At 46.7% G+C, this 27,956-nt stretch overlaps 1 protein-coding gene across 2 annotated transcripts in view; it reads right to left on the reverse strand.

Annotated features, from left to right (window-relative positions):
- Positions 1–9,660: 9,660 nt before the first annotated feature.
- Positions 9,661–27,956, reverse strand: part of Nphp1 (nephrocystin 1) — a 56,240-nt gene continuing 37,944 nt past the window's right edge. For both annotated transcript variants that reach the window (XM_013352617.2, XM_005364447.3), the window contains exons 13-20: positions 27,174–27,284; positions 25,201–25,283; positions 23,560–23,636; positions 21,621–21,720; positions 16,636–16,748; positions 14,534–14,607; positions 11,887–11,931; positions 9,661–10,095 (exon numbers count right to left, since the gene is read on the reverse strand). In XM_013352617.2, the coding sequence (XP_013208071.1) occupies positions 9,823–10,095; positions 11,887–11,931; positions 14,534–14,607; positions 16,636–16,748; positions 21,621–21,720; positions 23,560–23,636; positions 25,201–25,283; positions 27,174–27,284 (876 nt within the window). In that variant the 3' untranslated portion in view covers positions 9,661–9,822. The remainder of the gene's footprint in view (positions 10,096–11,886; positions 11,932–14,533; positions 14,608–16,635; positions 16,749–21,620; positions 21,721–23,559; positions 23,637–25,200; positions 25,284–27,173; positions 27,285–27,956) is intronic.

The following is a 27,956-nucleotide window of genomic DNA, read 5'->3' on the forward strand; positions in this document are numbered from 1 at the left end:
GCCCCAGAGTCTTCTCCCTTCCTTCCTTGGCTCCAGCAGGCCAGCTGGAAAGCTTCCCAGGGGCAGAGGAGAGGATGCCCGGGAGAGTTGGGGTGATGGGATATCCTTCACAAGAGGCCTGTGTCTTGTTTCTTAGCAACAACAGCTGTCCTGGGCAAGGTGGGAGGAGTAGCCAGTCAGTTCTGCCTGGCCTGGGTAAAGGAAGCACAAAGCCAAGGCCTTGCAAGGACAACCAACAGGCTCCCCAGTGAACCTCAAGCCTGCCTGTCCCCAATTCTTTCCATGTCCTGGAGCTTACAGTCCACACGCTCAGGTCCCTACATTGCTGACAGGATGGATCCATCATTTTCTCCTGGCATCTCACCTCTCACCACCTTTTCTCAATGTTACAAACAAGCACCATACCAACTCTTTGGGGCTATGGGTCCCCTTTGATCTGACCATAATCTACAGGGGGCAGTAGGAAGCCATTAGGGTTGAGTAAGAAGTTACTTACACCCAGGTTCCAGGGATAGAACTTGGGTCATCAGGCTTGAGGGGCAAGTGCCTTTCCCTGTTGAGCTGTCTCCCTGACCTTGAACCTATTAGTTCTGGCTAGACAGTGAAGTTAAGTATACACATTGTACTTCCTAGAGCAACTTCTACACAAATACTGGTGATACAGACACGGAGCATCGCGGGTGCTTTTGTTGGATGCCAGTCTCACCCCAGATTCATTGAGAGATCCTCCTGTCTCAAGGAATATGGCAGAGCCTGACAGAGCCAGCATAAGCACACACCTATATGTACACATATGCATATTGTGTGTGTGTATGTGTGCATACGTACACAAACACACACACACACACAGACTTGAAAGTTCTGGCAAAGGAAATTATACCAGTAGGGAGCTTGTGCTAGTAGATATGGAGGAACAGATGGTAAATATCTGGGTTGAAATATGGTTGAAAGCAAAAACCATATCTTATATGTATCTAAAACAATGACCACCACACAGGACAAGTAAGAGAGAAAGGGACCATATAATAATAAGGTTTCTATATTTATCTGAAATGGAAAATACTTTTATTTATTTATTCTTCTCTCATACAATACACCCCAATGGCAGCCTCCTCTTCCTCCACTCCTCCCAGTCCATCCCCACCTGCCCTCTCCCCCAGGTCCACTGCTCCTCCATCTCTCTTTTAAAAAGAGCAGGCCTCCTAGGGTTATCATCTAAACATGCCATAATAAGATGCAGTAAGACTAGGCATAAATCCTCACACCAAAGTTGGATGAGGCAAGCCAATAGGAGGAAAAGGATCCCAAGAGCAGGAAAAAGAGTCAGAGACACCCCCTCTCTTACTGTTAGGAGTCCCACAAACACCCCAAGCTAAACAACCACAGCATGTATGCAGAGGGCCTAGCACAGACTGCAGGCTCCGTGATTGCTACTTCAGTTGCCCTGAGCCCCTAGGAGCCCTGCTTAGCTGATTCTGTAATATTTTTATATGTGTTTTCATTGTCCACACTGTCGTTGTGTGTATATTTGTGTGTGAGCTTGGAGGTTTGCCATTTTAGAGCAGTTTATTTTTCTAAAAGTCAGCCTAGTTCCTGGTTTGGAGCTTGAGCTCCCTGCAGAGAAGGTTTGTCTTCCACCAGCCGCAGGTGGATTTGCAGTTCCTTCTTGGCGCATGGTTATAACAGCTGCTTTAGTGCCTCCGTCCTGGGAGCCATGCTGTCTCGGACTTGTCGGCGCTTGGTTTTCTTCTTGTCTTTTCTTTTTACAGATGTTGATATTTTCTACGGTCTTCAAAGATGAAGTGATTTTTGGATCCTTCAGGAGCCTTGTGGCATGGGGTCTGAGTCTCGTTTAAATCCTATCTTGAATACTAATCTGTCTTTTTTTTTTTTTTTAAATCAGAGAGTGAGCTTTGTGCTTCCTTTGGGCTGTGGTTTCAATGTTGGTTCAGTTTTGAAGGTTTTGCAGTGGTATGCTGGCCTTGAACCCGCGGCCAGCCTGAATGCTCTAACTTTTTGATGTTTTGTTTATGGTCAACGTTGGGGTGAGCTCAGGTCATATGGACTATTTTTTTTTTTTACTCTTCTCTCATACAATACATCCCGATCGCAGCCTCCCCTCCCTCCACTCCTCCCAGAATCCCCCATATGGACTATCTTATGGGATGATTTTTTAAAGCTCTCTCCCTGCTCTGATCTAACATCTTCTAGAACCCAGAAGACCCAGACTTCCATTTTCATCTTGGTCTTCTGGGTAAACCCATTGTTTTTCTCTGTTATCTCAGAACCAGAACCACAGTGAGAGTGGGATACCTGGGAGCATGAGCACCCAGGGGTGGGAGCCGGAAAGGTGTACGCGGACTTGGAGGATAGTCAATACTGTTGATGTAAAACAAAACAAAATAAACAAAAAAAGAAAAAAAAGAAACAAACCACAGTTCTCATCTCATCTCAAAGGGAATAAGAGATAGTTTGTTCTGGAACCAAATTTGAGCCCACAGCCCAGAAAACACAGAGCTAGGTACTCCAGGTTCCATGGTTCACAAAGTGTTATAGCTGCAGAACAAAGAGAGTTTTAAATCAAAGTAATTTTAAAATACTTGAGTGGAAGCATCAAAGAGGTGACTCTCTCCTCGAGCCTCCGATGCTGTCTGCTGATGGCCTTGGCATTTGCGTTTGAGCTGGAGGTAGCTAATGGTTTGCTAAGTTAATAAATCCCAAGAGGTTTTTAATCTATCAATAACAGGATGTTAGGTCCACCATAGAAGCAGGCAAGGAAATACCTGCTTAGAGGGTTAAAGCTAAGAGACAGGATAAGATAATTAGGCTGTGGCCCTACAACATCCCAACCTTCCCACATCCCTGCCGTCCCAGTCAGTCAGGGTTTGCAATCAGAGTTTCTTTCCAGGAATTCTTCATGGCATTGATTACCACCTCCACAGAATCTACTCGGGAGACAAGTCACCTCTGGGTATGTCTGTGAGGGAGTTTCTGCCTTGGTTGAAGTGGGAAGATCTGCCCTAAATGAGGTGACCCTGTCACGGATGGGGTCTGAGCGCCAGCGTTCTTCACTCTGCTTCCTGCCTGCCGAGGCAGTGTGGCCAGTTACCTTATGCCCTGACAGCCATGTTTCCCCATCACGCTAGAATGTCTTCTCAAACTGTGAGCTAAAACACACCCTTTCTTTCTTGAGTTGCTTTCGTCAGGCATTTTATTGCAGCTTTGCACACGCTGTCTGGTTCCCAGGGCTCTTCCCCTTCACTAGGCAAGGCATCCAAGGCTGCTTTTGGAGATATCTTTGCGTCCTGTGTCCAGCTCTGGGTTTCAGATGGCCTCTGTGTCCTGACTGGGAGGTAGCAGAGGAAAGGAAAGGTGAAAGTCAGGTGGGTATGGTGGTTTGCAGCTACAATTCCAGACCTTGGGAGGCTGAGGCAGGAAGATCACTCATGAGATCAAGGCCTACCTCGGCTACGGAGTGAGTTGCCCTGGCTACAGAGTGAAGCCATGCCTCAGAAAAAAACAAAACCTACCACATTAATGACAGAGGGAGAGAGAGAGAGAGAGAGAGAGAGAGAGAGAGAGAGAGAGAGAAGAGAGGAGGAGAGGGAGGAGAGAGAAGAGGAGAGGGAGGAGAGAAAGGAGAGAGGAGAGAGAGGAGGGAGAGGGAAGGTTCCCACCAGCTTGGCAATACTTTGAATTCTGCATTTCTTCCCTGTCCCCGACTCATTTATTTCTGTTGGGTCCTGACCAAAGGTCTCAGCTCCACCCAGTGGGCAAGGGAAAGCAGACTAACCTTGGCTTGAGCGGTGTGAATTCTCTGCAAGCACTCACCACTACCTGGAGTTTCTATTGCTTATTTATTACTTGCTGTGTGTCCCTGGCCCTTGAGCCTTGCCCTTCTTCAGGCTTCAGGGGAGCAGGAGAGCCAGAGAATGGGAGTATCCTCTTAGTGTGCCAGCTTGAATGCTGCCTGGCAACAGGGAGGACCCCAGTGGATGCTTTAAATGATGAGCTCTCTCAATTTTTCCCTCCTCCTCTTTCCCTTCCTCCTCCTTCCCCTCTTGCTATTTTGTCAGCCTCCAAGTTGGCCTCTGAAAAAGGACAAAGTTCCTCATTAATCTTGGCTAGCAGCATTCGACACAGATGAGCAGGGTAAGGTCCAAGCTGCCCTGTAGAGTGTAAGAGACTAAACTGAAGTACCAAAGTCCTGAGGGTGAGCTGCATCCATTAGTAGTTTCTGTTTTATATTGCTGCCTGCAGCTGTGCACAGCCTCATTCTGTGTCAGTCACCACTGAGTCAGACGCCATAGGCCACCCGTGTCCTACCCGTGTGGCAGTTCAGGCCTGTTCTGCTCACTTCCTTATCCCTTATTCCTCCCTCCCCAAGTTGATGCGATCACTGTGCTGGATACCAGGAGCTTGGCTGGATTTCGACAGATAGTGATGTATGTGGTCCACAAACATTTTTTGAAGAACTTTGGGTGACTGTCCAGGTAGCAAGGTTTCTCTGTCATTTCTAGAGCTTAGGAAGTTGCTTACAATGCGCTTCCTATTTACTTAGGTAATATTATATCTTTCTGGGTCTTTGATGGGGTTGAAGACAGATAGTTATAGTTTTCCTTAGTTATGATAAGAGGTAAGTTAGATATGAAACTTTAGACTCACAAAAATATTGTAACTGTAATTCTGTAATTCTTGCTTGATACCTGTTTTGTATATGTAATTTTACTATATGTTAAAGTTAAAATCTTCCTTTTTATTTAGACAGAAAAGGGGTGATGTGGGAATCACCTCTGTATGCTGTGAATATGCTTTATTTCCATTGGCAAATAAAGAAACTGCTTTGGCCTATGGCAGGGCAGAATATGGATAGGCAGGAAAACTAAACTGAATGTTGGGAGAAAGAAGGTGGACTCAGGAAGACTTCATGTAGCCGCCCAAGAACAAGAGGTAATGAACCACAAGCCTCGTGATAAAAAATAAAATCATAAAAATGTAAGAGTTATTTAATAAGAAACCTGAGCTAATAGGTCAAAGTGTATGTAATTAATATTAAGCCTCAGAGTGGTTATTTCAAAAGCTTCTTTGGGAACACGTGGGCAGAGAAAAGCCAGTCCAGGGGACCAGTGGGACAGAGAATATTTGTAGCTACAGTTTTGGAATGTGGATGTCGGAGTTGAGATGGCCCCAAGGTCAGGTAGTGTTTTGGAAAGGGAGCATCCTGACAGGAATATGTATTGTACATATATTGCTGACTGTGCTGCCATGAGGCCATTAATGTGTGAGTTAGAGAACTATTGGAATTGATTGGCTGTGCAGGTGTATACAGGTATACACAGAGCCTGGAGGGCTTCCTCGGTTGTTATCTACCTTGTTTTCCGAGACGGTCTTTCACCGACCTGGAGCTCACCAAGTGAGTTAGATTGGTCTGCCAGTGAGCTGGAGGAAGCCACCTGCTTGATTGGCCTGCCAGTGAGCCCTGGAGGAAGCTGCCTGCCTGATTGGCCTGCCTGTGAGCCCTGGAGGAAGCTGCCTGCCTGGTTGGCCTGCCAGTGAGCTCTGGAGAGGAAGCTGCCTGCCTGATTGGCCTGCCTGTGAGCCCTGGAGGAAGTTGCCTGCCCCTGCCTCTCTAGTCAACACCTTCCATGCTGTTACTGCACTTGGCACTTTTTAATATGAGCACTGAATTCAAGGCCTTGTGTTTGTGTAATAGCTCAGCTATGGCCACAACCTGAACTGTTAAAATTTAAATGTCAAAAAATGAGACACCATTGTAGGACCTCACAGCCATCATTATCCTCCCTTCTGAGGTTGTTTTATGTGCTTACAGGTCATTTGTGAGCATGCTGTAAGATAGGACAGGAACAGCGCCCATCTTGTTAGGATAGTAGTTGCCCCAGCACCACTTTGAATGAATGAGAGAGTACACAATGACGGCCCTCAGATGTGCAGGCACCTAAGGAAGTAGGGTTCTGTCCCCACTTCTTGGTATCGAGGAAGGAGAATCCACAGCAGTGAGCTGACAATGGGGTCTGATGATTGTCCTTGCCAGAGAACTCCGCTGACTTGGGAATGCTGTCTCCAAGAGGAAGTGTGGGCTCCCTGCACACGGTATCCTAGCACACTACAGACTGACGAAGCCCTCCCTTCACAAATGACACCTCTGCCTCCTTAGTCCTTTGTTGAGATGATGGCTTTCCAAGATGCTCCTGGGATGGGCAGGCAAGCTGCCCTGTTCATAGGGATGCTATAGACTCTGGAGACTCCACAGAAGCAGACAACACCATGGAGTCACCAAAGCCTGAGACTCCCTGCCCTTTAGCACCCAGGCATGGGGACCTCCAGTAGACCTGATGACAAAACACTCAAGCAGTGGCCAAAGGGGCTAAAGAAACAGCTCAAGGGGTAAAGTGCTTGCTGTGCAAGTGTGAGGACCTGGGTTCAGATCCCCAGAACCCACATACATCTGATGCACTGTGCATCTGTAATCCCAGCACTCCTACATTGAGTTGGGAAGCAGAGGCAGGAGAATTCCAGGAAGATGATAGATCAGCTAGCTTTGTACACAGAGCAGAAAGCAAGAGACCCTTCCCAAATGAGGTGGTCGAGGACTGAAATCTGAGAATAACCTCTGAGCATCACACACACACACGCACACACACACGCACACGTGCACGCACACACGCGCACGCACATGCACACGCAAGCACACATGCACATGCACACGCACACACGCACATGGACACGCACACACGCACACGCGCACATGCACACGCACACACAATGCACATGCACACACACGCACATGTACATGCACACGCACACACACATGCACGTGCACACGCACATGCACACGGACATGCACACGCACACACACATGCACACGCACACGCACATGCACACGCACGCACACACAGACACACATTGACTGTTAAAGGCCATAATAAAGAGGCTAGGAGTCTGAGTCTAAGGAAGAAGAGGCCTTGTGGTTTAGTTTCTATGCATCTGATGTCAGGAGCCTCCTCACCTTCCAGGGAGGCCCCTGTGGAGAAGGCTTGTCCTGGCCTGCTTTCTCCTACCACTCCTTTCCCCTACAGGCTTTATTCAGCCTGTGGCTGAGCCTCACCTCTCAACACGCATGCCCGGGACTGTTTCCAGGATGTTTTTGGCTCCTTGACAACCCTTTCCTGTTTTGGAGGTTAATAAGTGGCATTTAACAAGTCAGAGAGGTTTTGCTGAAAAAACAAGATTCCACTGACTGAAAAAGAGGAGTTTCTCACGGGGAGGGCCACATCACCCCATGGCGCTGTCCCCTCTATTCAGGCTGTCTGGCCATGTCCCTCCTCTTCTGACTCAGCGCCACCCAAACTGTCTGTGGCTGTCTCTGTACTTTCCTCACGTGTCAAAAACTCTGAAACTGTCCACAGGTTTCAAAGGAGCAGGGAAGATGGCCCAAGAGCTCTGAAAGAAGGTCCTCCTGGCCCGCATCCATTGAAAGGAACTCGCCGGCATTCATTTTCATCCCGAATGCCCAGGCCCAGGCCATGAATAAGCCAAGCAGTTAAAACAAATACGTGGATTCTACAGAAATACCACAGTGGAGTGGTGGTGACTTGGTATTAGGTTCCTTTAAAGACAGGCCCCCAGGAGACTAAGTGGGGGGGGGCAACTCAAGGGCTGGGTAGGACAGAGGCTCTGGAGTCCCTGTACACATCTGACTAGGCAGGATCTCCGGAAACAGCTTCTGGAGAGACCCTGAGGAGAGGAGTCATCTAGGAAGTGTGCCTTAGAGTGATGGACAGAAAGGGTGGCCTCAATGGCTCCTTATGTTGTGGAACAGGACTTTAACTGGGTACAAGTTGTGTTGCATCTGTTTAACAATGTAAGGATGGCTTACATTACTTTGTACTGTGTTTGTTTTAATTTTGTAAAGATGTGTTGCATTTGTTTTACCTTGCCTGCCGAAGGCACCCGATTGGTCTGATAAAAAGCTGAATGGCCAGTAGCTAGGCAGGAGAGGGCTAGGCGGGGTTGGTGGGCAGAGAGAATAAGTAGGAGGAGAAATCTAAGAATGAGAGAAGAAGAGAGGAGAGAATTAGGAAAATGCCCGGAGCCAGTCAGGCAACCGCCAGCAGACACAGAGTAGGACATACAGAAAGAAAGGTGAAAGCCCCAAGCAAAATGTAGATGAAGAGAAACAGGTGAAGTTATAAGAGCTAACAAGAAGCAAGCCTAAGCAAGGCCAGCATTTATAACTAACAAGTCTCCGCATCATGAAGTGGGAGCTGGTTGGTGGCCCAAAAGCAAAAGCCCGGTATGCCCTTGCCAGTCACTGAGGGCGGAAAGGGGCTCACACAGTGGCAGAGCGAAGGCTTCTTTTCTAGGCCAAGTTCTCACCTGCCCGTCATGTTTTGGGCCAGGAATCCTGCTAAACCATGTTAATTTCTGAGATCAAGGACCATTGTAGTTTGGATATAATTTGAGTATGTCCTCCTAGATTGCACAGGTTGTAAGCTTAGTCTCAGGATGGTAATGTCAAAAAGGGACCTGTAAGAGCTTGGGCCTAGTGGAAGTTGGAATAGCTCACAAGTGTCATGAACATGACAAGTTTCTAATAATAAAGGCCTTTTACCAGTCAATACCCTGTTAAAAATGTATTTCGGGGACTCGAATGGTTGAGGCTGACCTCTTCTCCATTGGTCCATATTTTTGTTCAAATAATTTTCTTCAATTTTATTTGCACATTTTTTCTTTTAAAAAATATACTGCATGGGGCAGTGGACTGGCAGTAGTAAGTACTGCTTGTGTGCATATGTAATTCTCATGTTTGCATGATGAGGTGGAGCCTCTGAGGCAGCAGACATGATACACAGCATATCGGCTATGCTGCTGACTGGCTCTGACCTTATGCGAGTCATAGAACCTGCCTGGTCCGTCTCTTCAATGGTGATGATCGGAACCTGCATCCTAGCTACCACAGTGTACCGACAGACACAATCAGGTACTCGGGAATGGCCATTGGTACTTCACTCTTAACCAGGCTACCTGGCAGCACAGCCAGACACCCAAGGAATGGCGGGTGCTAATATTGTTAATGATAAAGGTTTGAGATATTTTGCAGTAGTCGTGAGCTTCTCTGAGATGCACTAAGACTTGGATGTTCCATGAATGCATGTAAGCACCCCACTTCAATGTGGGTAAAATAATTTTTTTTTGACAGAAGACTTTTTATACTGACTTGAAAAGACAATGATTGCATTTGTTCTTATCTGGGTTAAATCAATCCAAACGTTAGGCTGAACTAAATGCCTAACAACACAATTTCTCAAATGAACCTATAATATAACCATTAATAGCCAAAAGTTTATATAGTCTGCATATTAGACTGCTTGTCTTTGCAATACTGGGGCTGGAGCCCAGGGCCCGAGAAGTACGAGACAAGCCCTCTACCGCCGAGCCCTTGCACACTAAGCTTGTATCAGTCTTATGTCTTAGAAATATTTCCTTCCAGTTGGTGGATTATATTGTCACTTTCTTGGAGAATCACAAATTTCGCCTTTGCTAAAAAGCTGTGCTGTTGTAGACATCTGTACCTTCAGTTTGACACTTTGGTTGGTGTTTTGAAAAAAAATTCAAACTTAGATATAACAACATTGCTTATAAAATGTATTTTATTGTTTTATACAACAGAATTATTAGATATTTCTTTGAAAATAGAATTTGTACACAAAAGAATATGATCTAAGTTCTAATCAGTCCATTTCTTTTGGTTCTGCTGTTTGAGCTCCCAGGGTCCAGTGGGGAGCGGGGCCATGGCTGTCGTCAGGCTGAGCTCTTTCTCATTTCCCCCAGGAAGTCATAGGTCTGCTCTGAAAGGTCAAATGGTTCGTGGACCCCGTCTGGTGACAGCAGAGCCTTCAGGGAGCCCTCGTTCTCTCTGCTCTGCTTGAGGAAGTCAGCGATGGCTTTCCACCGCGCAGCCTCCGTCTCCTCTTCGGCCCACTTGAACGGGGGCAGCAGTGTTGAATGCAGAAGAGGGAGCACGCAGTCATGGTAGACCAGGAGGAACTCGGCCTTCAGGAGCTCTTGGTCTCTCTGGGAAAACATCACCACAGAGGAGCTATGAGGAGACTGGAGTCATTGCTCTCGAAGTACAGAACCCTGTGAGCTGTCGGCTAAAAGTCACGGAGAAGTAGGACAGAGGAGCTCGCAGGGAACGGGCTCTGAGTGGTGGGAGCGAGAGTCTGACTGTGAAGTAGAGCTTAGCGGATCTCCCTAAGAACTCTGCAGTGGCTCTGTGAGACCAGCGTGTGTCTCCTATGCACCACTGAGGGCATCACATGTTTCATCAAGGAGACAAAGTGTCTGACAGACACATAGACACACACACACACATGCACACAAAATGCAAGTTGTATGTACAGACTTAGCTGGATTATAGTCTGCCAGAAATAACTGTCTCAATATCAGAAAGAAGTGGGGCTGAGCACGGTAGTGCATGCCTTTCATCCCAGCACTAGGGAGGCTGAGGCAGGTGGATCTCCTTGAGTTCTAGGTCAAACAGGTCTATTTAACAAGATCCAGGCCAGCGAGGGGCCTGAATAAGAAGACCTTAACTCAAAAAAACAAAACAAAGAGAAGAGGCAAGCATTCTGTGGGATCTGGAGAAAAGAGGGCCAAGCAGGGGAGACTACTGGGGAGGAATGAGGGCTCCTCAGTCCCGAGGGCATCATACCCTCCCCAGACAGAGCCAACAGGCGGGGTTGGGGGTCTCAGAGCACACTGCCTGAGAGCAGGAAGCTCTGCACACCTTCCGCACACGCAGCCGCTGCTCACACAGAGAGTCGGGCACACTGTGGATGGGGCGGCACTCACCCACTGCTGTTCTAGAAAGGTTCAGAACTGCAGACTGGGTAAGTGCAGTGCTACCTGTCATGTGGAGGCTCAGGTACCAACATAATGGCAGCAGTTCCCACTCCTGACCAAGGTGTAGCTTTTTATTACTGTTCTTTTGTTTTCCTCTTATATTTCTTATAAATAATTAACACTTTCAGGTGTATCCAGCCTTCTGACATTGGGACACAATGCATCGTCTGCAAAGTTAACTCTTGAAAATCATGAAAAAAATTCAACAGAAAATCTCAGTGTTCTGGGCTGGAGAGATGGCTCAGAGGTTAAAAGAACTGACTGCTGTTCCGGAGGTCCTGAGTTCAATTCCCAGCAACCACATGATGACACACACCCATCTATAATGAGATCTGGTGCCCAGAACACTATGTACATAATAAATAAATTTAAAAATATCTCAGTGTTTTAAGCACATTTACAGTTTTGTGTGGGGCCACACCCATAGCTGTCCGGGGCACATGGGTCGGATGTGGCCACTGCCTCCTTCTGTAAGCGCATGTTTGTAGGAACACAGAGCTTTCACATGCTGTCTAAGGCTGCTTTTCCCCTGACAACAGTAGCCTTGCTGTGGGAGAGACACCGAGCCCTGCAAAGCCTGTCTGAAGTCACTACCTGGTTTTAAACAGAAAGTGCCTGTGGAATTTTCTGTTTAGTGGATTCTGGTAGTGATATCCCGCCTCACTGGTCAAGGCCAGGCTTGCCTGGCTAGACCAGGTTTCTGCAGGTGTGTAAATAAAGGGTATTTGCTAGCTAACTGCAAGGCTGGTTTAGAGGCTACTTCATTAAGCCAAACTCAGGTCTGAAATGACTGACTTGTTTAGGGCAAACATGCTGCTTTCTTAGACCATGTCTGTGCAGCCACAATGACCTGCACGGTCTAGCGGAGTAAGGGGTTACACCCAGGGCTGCCTCCCTAAAGCAGAGGCCTTGTTACAATGCGTGGAAAATCAGTCTCGAGGTCAGTGGGAAAATCGTTACCTTTTCTGATCGTTTTAGTGTGCTTTCTTTCTCGGCCCATGAACTCTAAAGAAGGAAACAGAAATGTCGTATTAGTCAGACCACTCACTCACAAGTCCTGGCAGCACCTTCTGCAACTTCACCCTGTAGTTAAGGTCATGGGCAGGGTCAGAATTGCTGCACAGAATCTAATACACAAGAGGCAACACTATTGCCAGCAACTCAGAACCAGCCTGACAGGGGAGGCAGGCACATGGGCACAGGACACCTCAGAAGCCTGTGGTTACTATAAGGCAAAACAAACTTACCAAAAGAATGGGTAAAGCAAATGCCTGCCAACCACACACAAGGCCCAGAAGTCATGAGTTTCCAAGGTGAAACAGCAACAAAACTAGGAAGCCCTGCCTAGTACCCCATGCCAGGGACTCTGCCTGACACACTGGTGATGGGGTGGGTCGATTTGCAAGTAAACATCTCCAGCCTGTCCACAGGCTTCACAGAGCTTCTTTAAACAGAGAATCCAGAGATCAATGGAACCCACATAGGGATGAACTGAAGACCTTGGCAAAGCAAGTCCCTGGCAGTCTGGAAGGCTGGCAAAATGTGCCCAGCCTCCAGGCTGACTGTCCAGGGCTGATTTGTGTATATTTATAGGTAATTACCTATCAGTACTGAACTCTACAGGGAACCTGAAAGCATGCGCCCCTCCTGGGTAGGACAGGTGCCTATGGTCACATGGTGCTGAGGAAGAGACCCCCTCTTCATCTCCTGGAGAAAGGGTGTGCTGATGAGATGACCATGAAGTTTGGGTATGGGCAGGGCTATTTCTGCCTCCTGGGACTGTGACACCCCAGCCTACAGCCTCTAGAATGAGACCCTTTCCAGAGAGCATTTTATGGCAGACCAGGTGTCATTGTTATTAGGACACGAATCACAAACTAAACTCAGCTAAGTAAAGCCAGGAGACTCACATACCTCAAATGTAAATCTTAAAAGACACTATGACTTAAAGTGAAAACCACTTAGTAACGTAGACTCACTGTCTGGAAACCCGCCAACTGTTTGTCAGTCAGGTACAAAGACTTGATTAGCTTTTAGTTCACAGAAAGCAGGGCAGGATTTCACACAGAGGGACTCGATGGGCATAGAAAGCATGTGTGGGGGTCACTGCCACCTCGCCAAGACCCAATCCTTTCCTTCGGAATCAAACAGAAGCCTATCTTTCCCAGCTCCCTTCAAGTTAAGAGGATCACGTGACTTGTTTTGACCAATGAAAGTTAGCAGAAGGATCGTGCACTTTAGGCAAAGGTGTGTAAATCCCAAGGTCAATCTTTGCCCTTTCCTACAGGGGCAGAAAGCAAAAGAGAAAGCCTCTCATTCCAGATGGTTCTAGAAGAGATGTAGCCTTTTACCAGCCTTTACCCCTAGGTAACTATGGGATGGAGTCATGCTGGACGGCTACCATTACTGAGAAACAACTAAAGATACCCTACCCCAGGCTGCCTCTCAGCACTCCACTGGGAAGCCTGTCTGCTTTCTTGACCTCTACTTGCAAAGTACACCTGGCCCTCTCCCTTTCCCAAGTCCGTCCTGTGTCGGTTAAGATCCTCAGCTTGCTGCAGGCCTGTTGTTTTGTCTCTAGACTCCAATATGAAAATAGCCTTGCTCTGCTGTGCAGGCTCCTCTGATATTAAATCCAAAAAATACGTCTTCAATCAGAAAAGCCCACTGTTGTGCCATGAGATGGGATTATAACTGAACCATGGCTTCCCTTTGAAAGTTCTCTTATGCTCTTCAAGAAAGCTGTGTCCAAGAACACTGGGCACAGCTTACCTCATGAATAAAACCCATTAAAACTGTCCTGGTGCTTTCTGGGTCTGTTCTATAAGATCGCCTCCGAGTCTCGTGACATCACTCTCAGCAAGACTCTCAGCTGACGTGGCCACAATCCTCCTGGACTGAAGTGGACTGTCCTGGTCGCCCATCCCCCCGCCTTCCTCACTCTCCACATGCAGACTCTGACCTTGGCCACCCATGGCCCCTCCACATATATCACACCAAATTGGATTCAATCTGCCTCAAAGTTTCTGCTGATCCTTCCACACCTGTGACACCATTCCTGTCAGCAGGTCACTGAGGCCCTAGCCTTTCGTTAGGTCCTTCTCAACTAAGGATCTTTAAAGAGGCAGAGTTCTGAACGTCATTTGCTGCTTTCGTTAAATCTTTGAGGCTTCCAAAACAAACTCGGCCTTGGCACCTACCGTATTGTCTGTGTATGAGCCTTGCATGGTCACAAGGCTGGCCCTGATGCTTCAGGTTGAGACATAAAACAGCGGCTTTGGGGACTCAAATTCAACAGAAAATCAGAGATTTTCAACCTCTCCACTTTATTATTCAGCTGCCATTTCAGACAGTACAGTGTGTTGAGTTCAATTAAAGAATGTTATGCACACCCTGACTCTCCTGAAGCTCAGCTGACTGAACACTGACTGCTCTGGAGTTTCGCTCTCCCAGCATCCTCTAGGGCATCTTACATGCTACTGCATCAGGGAAGGTGGTACTGGGAGTAATAGTCACCATACTTGGGAAGGCTGAGTTGGCTAGACAATGAATGGGAATTGGGAATTACTGGGATACAGCAGGTTTCATCACGGGACATGGTACCCACCCTGAGAGCATCCATCACGTCGGGCTGCTCCAGGAGCATAGGGAAGGTGGCCAGCACTGGATGACTAATTAAATCTGCAACACACAACAGGAAGAAGTCAAGCTTTATTCTGATTTGACGGTATTTCAGTTCAGGATATCTTAAAATTATATGCCAGTTATTTGCTGACAGCACTTTACACACTTTGACCTCCAGGAGGATTTGGAGGCTCGGAGCCCTCCTCTTTAATCTCTCTGTGTCTCTACATCTGACCTTAGGGAGTTCTGAAACGAGGTGTTCAACAAGGGTGGCCACACTGTGTCTTCTGTAGAAGGGGATGGAGGGAGGTGGAAGAGCAGTTACAATTCCCTGGACAAAGACACTGGAATCCATTCGCAGGGCCATAGGCAGTGCTCTTGCCCTGACTCCTCCCACAGGCCCTTCCTCTTGATGCCATCACAGAGGCAACACACGGATTCAAACAGCGGCTTTTGTTTCTGGAATGCAGAGTGCAGTACAGTCCGCCATCCTGTGCCTCAGTAGAGAACCACAGCCAGGACGACCTCCCTCCTCTGGGAACAGCCAGGAAGCCTGCCTTTGAGCAGGGACGCTGGTGACGGCTCCTGGTTGTTAAATCCAAGGGTAAGCAATGCTTAGAGCTCAAGTGCACTCCCTGGAGTTACAAGTACTTCTTTAGACCTTTCTGTGCGGCTTTTGACTCCGTTCTACATTACTGGGGCAAGACTCTGGTGTAGGCTGCTTTCTAACAGGGAACGTAACTGTCCACAGTGAGGTAGCACAGGGCAGCCATGCTCCTGCCTCTGCATCTATGCCTGCCCCTGCCCGCCCTCAACTTCGATCTTGCCAGCACAGACACGTTTTCTTGTCTCAGATCTCCAGGCACATCAGATACTCTAATCAGAAATGATTCTTAGGACCAATTAGTCTAAAAGGCTAAAGGACGTAATCGTGCTATTTTATTTTGAAGCCTGGCTGCTCCATTAGGGTGACTACAACCATACCTTTTTCACTTACCACGCAATGGTACAACATCATATACCCAGAAGGCCACATGTATCTGGGCACTTACTGATTTCTAGAGTTTTAGTGATACACAAAAGATTATGATGTTCTACTTCTGGGTTAAGTTCTTATAACATGTTCACTCCTCTTGGAAAGTTCATTCATGTGTGACAGTTTGTTGATTTTTAAAATTATTTTTAATATTTTACTTGGAAAAAAGTTTTGAATTCAAATGACAAAGATTGGGGAGTTGGCTGAAGTCTAAAGCATGTGCTGTACGAACTTGAGGACTGGAGTTTGTATTCTCCAGAACTCACGCGAATGCCAGTTGGGCATCCAGTTTACCCATATTCCAGTAGAGAGTGGACCCTAGAACTAGCCAGTCAAGCCGTGTGAATAAGGTAAAGAATGATGAATGAAGATAGCCAGCACTAAGCTCGGACTTCCACATGCATGTGCATTCGTGTGTACACACATCCTTGCACATACACTACACAAACAATGAAAGAGAAGTACCAAGAATAAAAATAGGGCATAGAAACTACAACACTATTTGATATACTGACTTATGACTGATCCATGGATATACTTCACTATTTTAAGAACAGTTATTTGAGCTGGGTGGTGGTGGTGCATGCCTTTAATCCCAGCACTCTGGAGGCAGAGACAGGCATATCTCTGTGAATTCTGCCTGGTCTACAAGAGCTAGTTCCGGGACAGGCTTGATAGCTACAGAGAAACCCTGTCTTGACAAACAAACAAATAAACAAACAAAAAGAACAGCTATTTGGTATGACTCTGGTTTCTTCCTGGTAAGATGACATGCATAGGTCACAGGTGAAAATAAATTCTGATTCCTAGACTGAAAAGGAAACTGTTTCTACATAGGCTCAGGATTTTAAAGGCCCAGAATGGAAAAGAAGTGGGAAAGAACTGAATACACGTGAGCTCACAAAGCTGCTTCTAAGTGATGTGTTGGCCCTGGTGCTATTTAATGTCTTATTCCATGTGCCACATCTGTAGGCAGAGACACAGGCTGGCACAGAATGCATACCTTTAAGGGTTGCAGCACCAACCCACAGGAAACAGCCCAAACTTACCAGCACTCTGCAGGTTCGTCCTGTCTCGCAGAAGCACATCTCCAAGGATTTGTCGGTAAAATATCAGTAAGTGAGCAGAGCACATGCTCCCCACCAAGGTTTCGGGCAGCAGGCTGACAGGAGAAGAAAGGCACCCATTACACAGACCCTTTCAACCCAGCCTCCTGGGCTTTTTCTTCTGTGTATTACTAAACGAATAGTTCCAAGTTTTACTTTATTATTGAAAAATAAAGATTTTACAGTTTAAAGGAAAACTTATCTCATACTTGGGCACATTAAACCAGAGATAACCGGCCCCCTCAGATAGACATTTTATGTCTCAGCACTGTGCTGTACACTTGTGCGTCCATGCTCGCACACACACCCATGTTAAATGTCAAATACAAAGGAAAGTCATTAAAGTGTTGTTCTGGAAAGGGACTAGAGAGTTGCAGGCTTGAACAAAAGCATGGTGCTGCCAAGTCTGATGTGGTGGAAGAAGAGGAAATGCCAGTTCAGACTGTTCACGGACTGGGTGGGTCAAAGGAGGCATGACAGATCTGAACTGAATCCTGACTTTGCTATTTCCTAGCAGTCAGATGAGGGATTAATTAATCACTCTCGGTGTGCTTTTGTTTCTTTATTGTACAATGCCAAGAGTAATACTTGAATTTCAGGTTACTGAAAGGATTAAAATGAAGCAAGTGTAGCATTCAATATAGTGTCTAGTATGCAGCAAGGGCTCAAAAACATAAAAGACAACAACTTAATATTGAAGTTTAGATGGTATCAGTTTAAAATAGATTATTATAACTCCTGGGGGTAATATGTAAAAAAATATCCATGGTAAACACACACACACACACACACACGTACGTGTGCAAACAAATATACACAATCTACAGGTAGAAATAGAAATACAAATAGAAATAGAAAGGCAAAAGTATCAGTGCCAAAAATCAATTAAACAGAAAAAGAAAACAATATGAAAGAAAAAAAGCTACAAGACACAGAAGATAAGCAACAAAAATGCCAAAATGATGGCACTCCGCATGGGCAACTATACTAAATGTAAGTGGATCAAAACTCCCCAGTCAAAATGTACAGATTGGAAGAAAGAATTTTAAAAGATAAGTCCAACTATATGTTATCTATAAGAAGCTTGCTTTAGACTCAGAAAAACATAATTCAAAGGTTACAAAGGCAGCCTCAATTTTTAAAATTAATCCTTCATTTTAATATCCAGTGGACTTTAGAAGGGACAATGATCACACAGGTAATGCTCCAGCTTCTGGCTGGTTGAAAGAGGAGGTGAGTGTGGCCATTAGGCTGGTGTGTGGGGGCAAAGGAGTCCACAGGTAACTAGTCAAGGAATGTACATGAGCACCCCAACCACTCCCCCCCCTGCATTCCTAGGGTGTCTGACCATAGTCATACGCACTATCTGGCTCACTGAGCATGCAAAAATACTGATTTGGTATAAATTCAAGCTAGATTTCATGGACTGACTGCTGAGGACCACTTATGGTGCCCCAATGCCACCATGCCCTCTAAGTCCATGCTGTGACTCCTAAGGGTATTCTCCATCTGGCTGTGGCCTCTCTGGGCAGTGCTCCATGGAATGCCAAGTACAGGGCTCAGGCTGACGACTTGCCACTAATTTTTGCCAGGGGAAGGGGTGGACTGTTCCTTCCTCCTATTGCACCCCTTTTCCATCTGTCTGGAAGGCGTGGGTACTCCCTCAGCATGGGCACTCCTTTCCTTCCACCTCCCTTCTCCATAAGGCAATGGTGTCTCACTTTTTTTCTTAGAAATTTTCTCAGTTTTTCCAGACCTGAGATGATCAGAAAGGCTAAACTAAAGGCAGAAGAAGTGAAAACACGCTTCACTCGACCTCCACCTGGAGACCAGCACACGGGAATGGAGGGCTAGAAATATGATGAATGGATCCAGCGGTAACAGTCCCACTGCGTTTTTAAACGAGAGTAGACTATAAGTAAAAGAGAGAAAGGATGGGAACGCATCAAACAGACGAAAGAAAATATCTTCAAATCTTTGTAGGAATTGATACAAACCACTGCTCTGGATCCATGTTTCCTGACACTCAGAACCCTCTCTCCTCAGGACTTCAGAAGTATGCCTTTGATCAAACTGAATCAAGTTAAGCCCCTTTGGAAAAGGATGGTTTATGCCTTTAATATTAGCACTCACGAGGCAGAGGCAGGTGGATCTTTGTGAGTTCATGGCCAGTGTGGTCTACAGAGTGAGTTCCAGGGACAACCACAGATACATAGTAGAGAGACCCTATCTCAGAAAAAAGGAAGGAAGGAAGGAGGGAGGGAGGGAGGGAGGGAGGGAGGGAGAGAGAGAGAGAGAGAGAGAGAGAGAGAGAGAGAGAGAGAGAGAGAGAAAGAAAACAGTAACGGAGCTACTGTCAGGTAATAGGCTCACCACCGAGTCTATGGGCCCTTCCTTGTTCAAAGAAACAGGTTCAAGAAGTGGGTCTTAGCCAGGCAGTGGGGTCCACACCTTTAATCCCAACATTTGGGAGGCAGAGGCAGGAGAATCTCCAATTTCAAGGCCAGCCCGATCTATGGAGTGAGGGAGTGAGTTCCAGGACAGTCAGAGCTACACAAAGAAACCCAGTTTCAAAAAAACAAAACAAAACAAAACAAAAACCCAAAAGAGGTGAGTCTGCACTTTCTATTTTCATGTCTTATGATATGCAAATGATACCGAGGGCATACGCAAAAAACGCTGGATGGGTGAGGGGCCACAAGCAGCTGCAGCTGGATCTTGGGTGAAAACAGGCACCAGTGAAAATTGAAACTGGGCTTCTTGTCAGTGTTCATGCACAGTTATATGCTTCTTGACATAATGGAAAGAGCCCCATTGAGCGTCTCTCAGCACTGAGCAGAAAACTGTGCTTAACCACAGGTGAAGCTGGTTAGCAGGGGAAGGAGGGGCTAGAAGTGGAAAACAGCTTTGAAAGAGAGGAGGAGAATAATGTGGGTGGAGTCATCACCCTTCTTCTGGAAAGCATGGGGAGTGGCTTGTCAGGCAAGTGAGGCTGCTGAACAGGACAGCCCAGACCATCTTCACTTCCCTGGCGTGGAAGTGCAGAGCCATGCAAAGCTCACTGCTGGTGCCCAGCCTCTCGCCTTGAACCCACACATAGGTCTCACAGCCCACAATCCTCTGGCCCCACAAAGTCCAAGGCCAATGACTGAATCACACCAGCAAGGTGCTCACAGCAGAAAGGCAATTTCAAGACCCAGCTCAAGTCTGTGGGCCTAAAAGAAAGGTACACCCAGCAAACAGGCAGGAGAGGCTGGAGACAGCGGGAGTGGGGAGTGAAGACCTTGAGAAGCTCAAGAGAACATGAGCAGGAAAATCTCTACTTGGAAAATGAGTCACACATCCATTTCTGTGCCTACTGTGAGCTGCATTTAACATGCTTCAGTTGGTCCCTGACGTCCAGGGGCGGAGAGGGGGGGGGGGCAGGGACAAAAGACTTTTGTCCATTACTGTACAACCCAAGGTAGTGCTTGGAGCTTCACACAGAGAACTGCCTTCCTGACCTCGGCCACACAGAGGTCTTGATCCAGAGTCAGGAAAGAGTATCTGAGAAGCAGAATTTGAGCCAAGAAAGCAGCATTGAGAGCGGTCACTGATGAGCCCTGGGGTCTGGCCACAGGTGAGCAATGGGAGCAGCGAGAGGGGGAGTGAAGACAGACAGGATTTGGCTTTTCTCTCACAAAGGCTGCTACTGTGAGGAGTTTGTCTTCCTCACCTCGAAAAGGGAACAATTTTCAAATAAGACTGGCCAAAAGCGGGGAGGGTGGATTAGAGGCTCTATGAGTATCTAAGGAGAAAAAGCCAAGAGTAAATATCCCCGTGAACACATTATTAATGGTTGCTGACAGACTGAACTGTAAAGGATTCCCCGTATGTCAGCAGAGCCAGAACCAGGGCTGTCTGGGCTGACAGCACAACCTGGACTGAACCGACCATGTTCGAGGGGCAGGCCAAGCCGTCTTCCACTTCCCTACTTCACTATGAATGTTAATTCTAGCGTTCACTTATTGTGTGTGTGGGTATGTCCGCCACAGCACGCAGGCAGGGGGAAGGAAGGCGACCTTTAGGAGTTGGTCTTCTCCTTCCTCCTGTGGACCCTGGGGATCAAACTTAGCCGGTCAGGCTTAGTGGCAGGCACTTTGATGTGTAAAACTATCTTGCTGACACCTACTTCCTGTTGACTGAGGAGCAGCCAGCAGGTCCTGGCAGGGCAGCCCTCTGCAGTAGGCTCTGCCCTCTATGCAGTCTTCCCTTCCCACAGCCCCTATCCTTCAACCCTTCAAAGTCTATTTAAATTCCCAGATCCTATGAGCGGCTGCTTGAGGCTAAGGCTGGGAGCCCACTGACAGGAAAGAACTCTTGTTTTAGAGAGAATGGGATGCTCTCCATCATGCCTGCAGAGAATATTATGTCATCATGTACATCTGTCGAGAATTGAGAACTGCTTCATAAAAAGGTAATTTTACTACACATGAATTATGTCTTCCTAACCCTGACATGGAAAAGAAGACCCCTTAGGATAGGACTACACTGGTAAGACCTGTCTATTCAAGAGTGTCTAAATTATCTAACATGATATCTGTCATTTAAAAACCTAGGTGTATATAACTATGTGTGCAGGTGCTCGCGGAGGTCAGAAGAAGGCATTGGATTCCCTGGATGTGGAGATATGGACGGTTGTGAGCTGCCTGATATGGGTATTGGGAACCAAACCCAGGTCCTCTGGAAGAGCAGTCAATGCTGTTAACCAATGGGCCATCTCTCCTGGCCTGACATCTACCTGAAAAGGAAGTGAATCTAAGCTTTATTACTGTTCTGTTGCCTGTTGGATTTTGGCAGAGTACTCAAAGAGGCAAAGACAACCAACAAGAGTCAAGGAGAAGCCCCCACTCCAGTTATCCCCCAAGGGAGGCAAGTCAGTCACTCACCTGAGCATGGCCCTTGACCTCCGGTTCAGAGAGCGCAGTTTCACCAGCAGCTGAGGCTGTCTCCGCATGCTTATCATCTGACGGAACACACTGCCCTGGGCTACGAAGGCATCAGGAATATGGAGACAGAGTTTAAGTGCTTGGGACAGAGTTCATTCAAACAAATATTCAGTGAGAACCCATAGCGAGTGGTGCTGAATTGCATGAAAGGCAGTGGTCACCGCCCAGCTTCCGGAGCCTGTCTGGACATGAACACCCATGTGTCTGCAGAGGGCACCTCATAGGGCACTGTGACAGGTACTCTGTGACACGAGCTGACAAAACATGCCTGGCTCCAGGTATTCCCAGCCGACCCACAGACTCCAAAGCCCCCTTGTTCTAAAAGGTTGGACCCTGCATATGGGGCAGTGGTGAGGGTCTACAGCACCAAGCCAGGACCAAGATGGTGGAGGCATGCCAAGGTATTGCAAGTCTGTTGAACTTGCACTTTACAAGGAAGGGCCACATCTATGTTACTGTCCATTTTCCTGCTTCTCCAGCACACTGTTGGGTGCATGGTACTAACACTGCTGGGTGGATGGCACTAAGGGCACTCAGTTTCTTTTGGGGGGCAACTTGGCATGCACTCACATAGCCTTTGAATTAGCCTTTTCTACTCATTCTATATTTGTCACGAGTATTGTGCTGGCAGTTTCATGTCAACTTGACACAAGCTAGAGTAATCTGAGAGAAGGGGGCCTCAGTTGAGAAAATGCCTCCGTAAGATCAGGCTGCGGGCAAGTCTACGTGGCATTTTCATATTTAGTGACTGATGGGGGAGAGGCTAGCCCATTGTGGTGCTATCCCTGGGCTGGTGGTTCTGGGTTCTATAAGAAGGCAGGCTTTGCAAGCCATGAGGAGTAAGTCAGTGAGCAGCATCCATCCATAGCTCCTGCCCTGTTTGAGTACTGCCCTGTCTTCCTTCCAAGATGAATTACAAGTGGTTTAAAAGAAAATGGCCCCCAAACGGAGTGGCACTATTAGGAGGTGAGGACTTGCTGGAGACGGTGTGTTCTTGCTGGAAGAAGTGTGCCACTGTGGGGGTGGGCTTTGAGGTCTCCTAAGCTTACGCTTATGTCCAGTGTGACAATTGACTTCCTATTGTCTGTGGATCAAGATGTAGAACTCTCAGCCCCTTCTCCAGCATCATGTCTGCCTGCATGCCACCATGCTTCCCGCCATGATGATAACGGACTAACCTCTGAATTATAAACCAGCCCCAGTTAAATGTTTTCCTTTATAAGAGTTGCCATGGTCATGGTGTCTCTTCACAGAAATAAAAATCCCAACTAACACCAAGTATCAATCCAGGTCCAGTAAAAAGGAGCTGAGACAGGGTCCCCATTCTTCACAATTTTCTACCGTAGAGTCTCAGATGTGTTAACAAAAACACACACTTAGATAAAAGTGGCTGAATCTCCATACTGACAACACATTAAGGACCGTGACTCAGAGCAGAAAGTGTGTCTTATTAGGACACAGGGACATTCTCGCATCTCTCCTGCTTGCCTCATCTTGAAAGAAAGGAGGGTAATGCAGTTTGGGTTTAGATGTCATGCATGTATGTGGTGCATAGACGTACACACACACACACACTCTACATCTTTTTTTTTTTAAAAAAAGAAGAGGTGGCAGGACCTTTTGAGGGTGGGGTCCTCAGGAACACATTAGGCCACTGGGGCTGTGCCTATGAAGTAGATAGAGGGACCCTTGCCCCTGCTCTGTTCCCAGCCATCTCGGGGACTTCTTCACCACATACTTGACCATGCTGTTCTTTGCTAACACAGGCACAGAGCTACAGGGCCAGTGACCATAGACTAAATCCCCTCTCCTTTAACTTGCTTGTGGCAGGATCCTGGGGTTAAGAAGCCCCTAGCAGAGGGTTACAAATAGGCTGTACCTCTTCTGGACACCGAGGGGTCCACTTCAACGCCTTTTTCGTAAGGAGTGCCACCATTCAAGAAGAGTTCATACGTTCTATAAAAGAACAGCATATGTGATGGTCCGTGTTGTAGGCATTTGTGAACCAGACTCAGTCAGGCATATGCTTCAGGACAAGGGTATTCTCGGGCACTTTACCCAACCACTGGTAAGTGCGAATCAAGGTGCCGATTCTCTCATGAGCAGCATCACAACAGACAGACGCCCCCACTTAGTACTAACTACATGCAGAAAGGGTGATTTTCCACATGAAGAGCTCGATCCTAATGTCATTAAAATGATTTGTGTTGATAAGTAATGACTCTTTTTTCTCAAATATATCGAGTCATTATATGCAGTGAAGTCATTATTAGCTTCTACTGCATTCTCCTCCTCTTCCCTCCCTCTCTCCTGCTAGAAATGCTGTATCTCTGACTTGCTACCCTCTGGCTCCCATGTGCTTCTCTTTTATGGAAGGATAACTTATGTGTGCACAGAGAAGTGAAAAGTTATTAGCCATTCTGCTCTCTGGAGGGGTTTACCTGGATCCACCCACACAGCCCTGAATGAACCACAGTGTTCATATCAGTCTGTGATTTCCTCCACACAACACGCACTGGATGGGATTAAAAATAGCTGTGACTCCATTTCCGGACAGGTAGACATGTACGTGTCTCCTTATCTCCTCTACTAAGCACAATATAACCCTACGCTATATTGTAATATATTACAATTTATATATACTAAGTATAACTCATTTTTTAAAAAAGAAATTGTAAGAAATCAGGGTTCCCATAATGATCCACTGGTAACAGATGCCCTCTCCTCCTGCAAGGGTACCATCAGATAGCCAGGGGCCAGAGCTGAGAAGGCTGCGGGGGAAGTGTTACATAGTTATCCTCACAGGAGGCTTTAGATAGGAAATAATCTCCAGGTTACAGATGGAGGAGACTGAGACCCAAGATGTTAAGGAACCTAAACAATCACCCAGGAAGAGCTGGGTCCAAAACTCTGGATCATAGAACTTCCCACCCAGAATCCTAGTCTAGGTCTGTCCCTCTGTATTCCTCCTGCGAGGTAACTGTATATCCTTGACTTAGGTCATTAAAATTGTGATCATCTATTTTCTTGTTAGTTTCTGAGATGGGGAGGCCATCCCCTCACCCTTGTGTGTGGAACATAGGTATTGGCCCATCTGCTGTTCCTCTTATGGCTTCAATTTGTTTACAGTTGCCGCCACCGTGATTTCGGCATCCTGCCTGTTGGGAAGGCAGAGGACTGAAGACGACTCAGCTGCCCGCTCTCTGAAGGACGCCAGGCTCTGTTTGCAGCGTGCTGAGCGCAGGGCTCTCATAAGGACTACAGACTGAGTGTTCTCAGCAGACAGCCCGTGCAATTAGCCTTTAAAACACGGATCTCCAAGTCATTCCTTTCTTACTGGGTGAGAATATACACTCTTTCTCAATTTCTCAATATCCATTCTTTCTCAAACACCAAGATCGATGTGAAAAGCCCTCTTTCCAAAACTTGTTGAAATATTAACAGAATAAATTGGAGGAGGATAGTCCCTAGGAATTTTCTGCAAAGTTGCTCATTTGTGAGGGATAATAAGCCCACTTACTTTGCTGGAATAGGAGCTCCGCTGGCATCGAAAAGCTTCAGAAATACCCAGCCGCAGCTTAGCTCTCCTCTCTCCCCGGTCGACTATGAAATAAAAGAGGCACAGAGAATGGTGTCTGAGATAACCACTCAGAAGCAGTCAGCACTCACTCTGAGGACTAAGCTGTCCATCAAGGAAAAGAAGCTGTAACACGCCAGGGCTCCATTTTACCTATAGGTCAGATGTTAAAAGTGGTACTTCAAATGACATCCCTTAAACCTGACCCTGAGGTAACTGTTGCTATTGGGTCTCTAGTGCTAACATAATTTGGAGACAATGTCAAATTGCAGGACACTACATGACATTCTGAAACTTTGCTTTACACGGGGTATGGAATATAGGAATCAATAACTCAAAGATCCCCTGTGGAATATTCCTTTACACTGTATAAATATATATATCACTGTGATTGGTTTAATAAAGAAGCTGGCTGGCCAATAGCTGAACAGAATAAGATTAGGCAGGAGAGCCAAACTAAAGACACTGGGAAGAAGAAGGGCAGAGTCAGAGAAGTCACCAGTCAGACAGAAGAAACAGGACATGTACGAAATGAGGCAGCAAGCCATGAGCCACATGGTAACACTTAAATAAATATGGGTTAATTTAAGTTGTAATAGCTAATTAGTAATACGCCTGAACTACTAGCTGGGCATTTATAATTAATATTAAGGCTCTGAGTGGTTATTTGGGAAGTGGCTGCTGAGACACAGAGAAACTCTGTCTATGATCTCCTTGCTAGGAAGCATAACCCTCCTGCCAATTGCCAGGGACCACTGGGGCTCTTCTCATGTTCTACCCATCTGTCTTGAAGATGTACAGGATGATGTGGTAAATTAACATGATCTTCCTGTGACAGCTCTCTTTCTAGCTGCAAGGCCAAGTTTATATGCTACACCTCTCAAGCTATGACCAGAATATGAACGTGTGGAGTCAAGAGGGTGGACACCGCAGGGTTTAGTATTCTCATGACAAACATTGAAACATGTTTCTCATGTTCCCTTGCGACTTTCTCAAGTCACTGAGCAAGAACTGTGACCTACAAAGTTAAGTGGACTTGGCTCCCAGAAGACAGAGGTGACTGAGTTCCCCACTACCCCCCCCCACCAGAATATCCTCAGGAGTTTTTAATTACCTCTGGAAAGTCCCACACTTTATCAGTGTTTACTCTTTAAAGGCAACTGGGGTTCAGTGAGGCTATAAATGCCAACAAATACTCCTTTGCTTTAAACAGCACTTAGCAGTACCACATAAAAATAAGGAGCTAGGGCAGTGCGAAGGCCCAGTGAGCCAAGGGGTCTGTTGCCAAGCTTTAAACATCACTTAGCAGTACCGCATAAAAATAAGGAACCAGGGTAGTGAGAAGGTTCAGTGAGCCAAGCCTGACAACTGGAGTTCGATGCTCAAGATCACACGGTGAAAGAAGAGAGTTGACCCACAACTGTTCCCTGACCTCCATGGTGTACCCATGAATAAATGTAATACTTTTTAAAAACGACATTCATCATCACTCCAGTTCCTTCATAGTTCAATTTCTGATGCACAGAAACCCTCCCCGAGATTAAAGTGTGAATGCCCCCTCCCCCAGGCATGTATGTTTGAAGACCTTGTCCCAACTGGTGATGCTACTTGGGATTTGGACCATGCTAAGGGAAGTAGGTCATGGGGTGGCCTTGAGGTTTCTGGTCCAGTCCTACTTCCTGTTCATGGTCTGCCTCCCTCTGCTGCTGGCATGCCTTCCCTGCCACGATGGAGTGAGTCCCTAGAAGTATAAGCCAGAATAAACCCTTCCCGTAAGTTGCTTTTGTCAGGGCATTTCACCATAGCAACAGAAGTGTGGCTAACCCAGCTTCTATTATTTTGCTTGTAAATCAGACACATTCCTAATTGTTCCCTTTTGATGCATCAGAACAGTTTTTCTTTCAAACTTGACATACATTGCGAATGTAAGAAATTCCAAGTTCAAATAATATCCCAAGGTCTGGAGTTGAAGAATTGGATCTGATGAAACAGTCCCCATCGAGCAAGCATGGCAGGATGCCAGTGACCTAGAATGATAAGGAAACCAAAGTTACTGCCCAAAGTGAAGAGCGGGCGGGGCTTTCCAGCCTCATCCATCTGCGAAGGGGCTCATGCCTCTGCGTTATAATAAAGGAAGATGGTGGAGGGGATGGGGTAAGGAAATGGCTCCGTGAGTACAGGGCTTGCTGCCAGGCCTGAGGACTTGAGTTTGGTCTCTGGACCCACATGGTAGGAGTACTGACTCCTACAGGCTGCCCTCTGGCCTTCGCTTGTATGTTGTGCCATATACATGCCCACATGGATGATGTGGGATTTCCCTCTATATGTTGTGATTACCATTAATAAATAAAGAAACTGCTTTGGACCCATAGGAGGGCAGAACTTAGCTAGGCAGAAAATCTAAGCTGAATGCTAGAAGGAAGAAGGGCGGAGTCAGAGAGAGATGGAGCTACCGGAGACAGATGCCTGAAGTTTGGCTGGTAAGCCACAGCCATGTGGCGATACACAGATTAATAGAAATGGGTTAAATTAATATGAAAGAGTTAGCTAATAAGAAGATAGAGCTAATGGGCCAAGCAGCGATTTAATTAATACAGTTTCTGTGTGATTATTTCAGGGCTTAAGTAGCTGGGAACCAACAAGCAGCCCTCTTTCCTCCAACACACAGATGTGCTAAAACAGACAAATGTAAAACAAAC

This window comes from Microtus ochrogaster (assembly GCF_000317375.1).
Source record: "Microtus ochrogaster isolate Prairie Vole_2 chromosome 14 unlocalized genomic scaffold, MicOch1.0 chr14_random_1, whole genome shotgun sequence".
Taxonomy (NCBI): Eukaryota; Metazoa; Chordata; class Mammalia; order Rodentia; family Cricetidae; genus Microtus; species Microtus ochrogaster.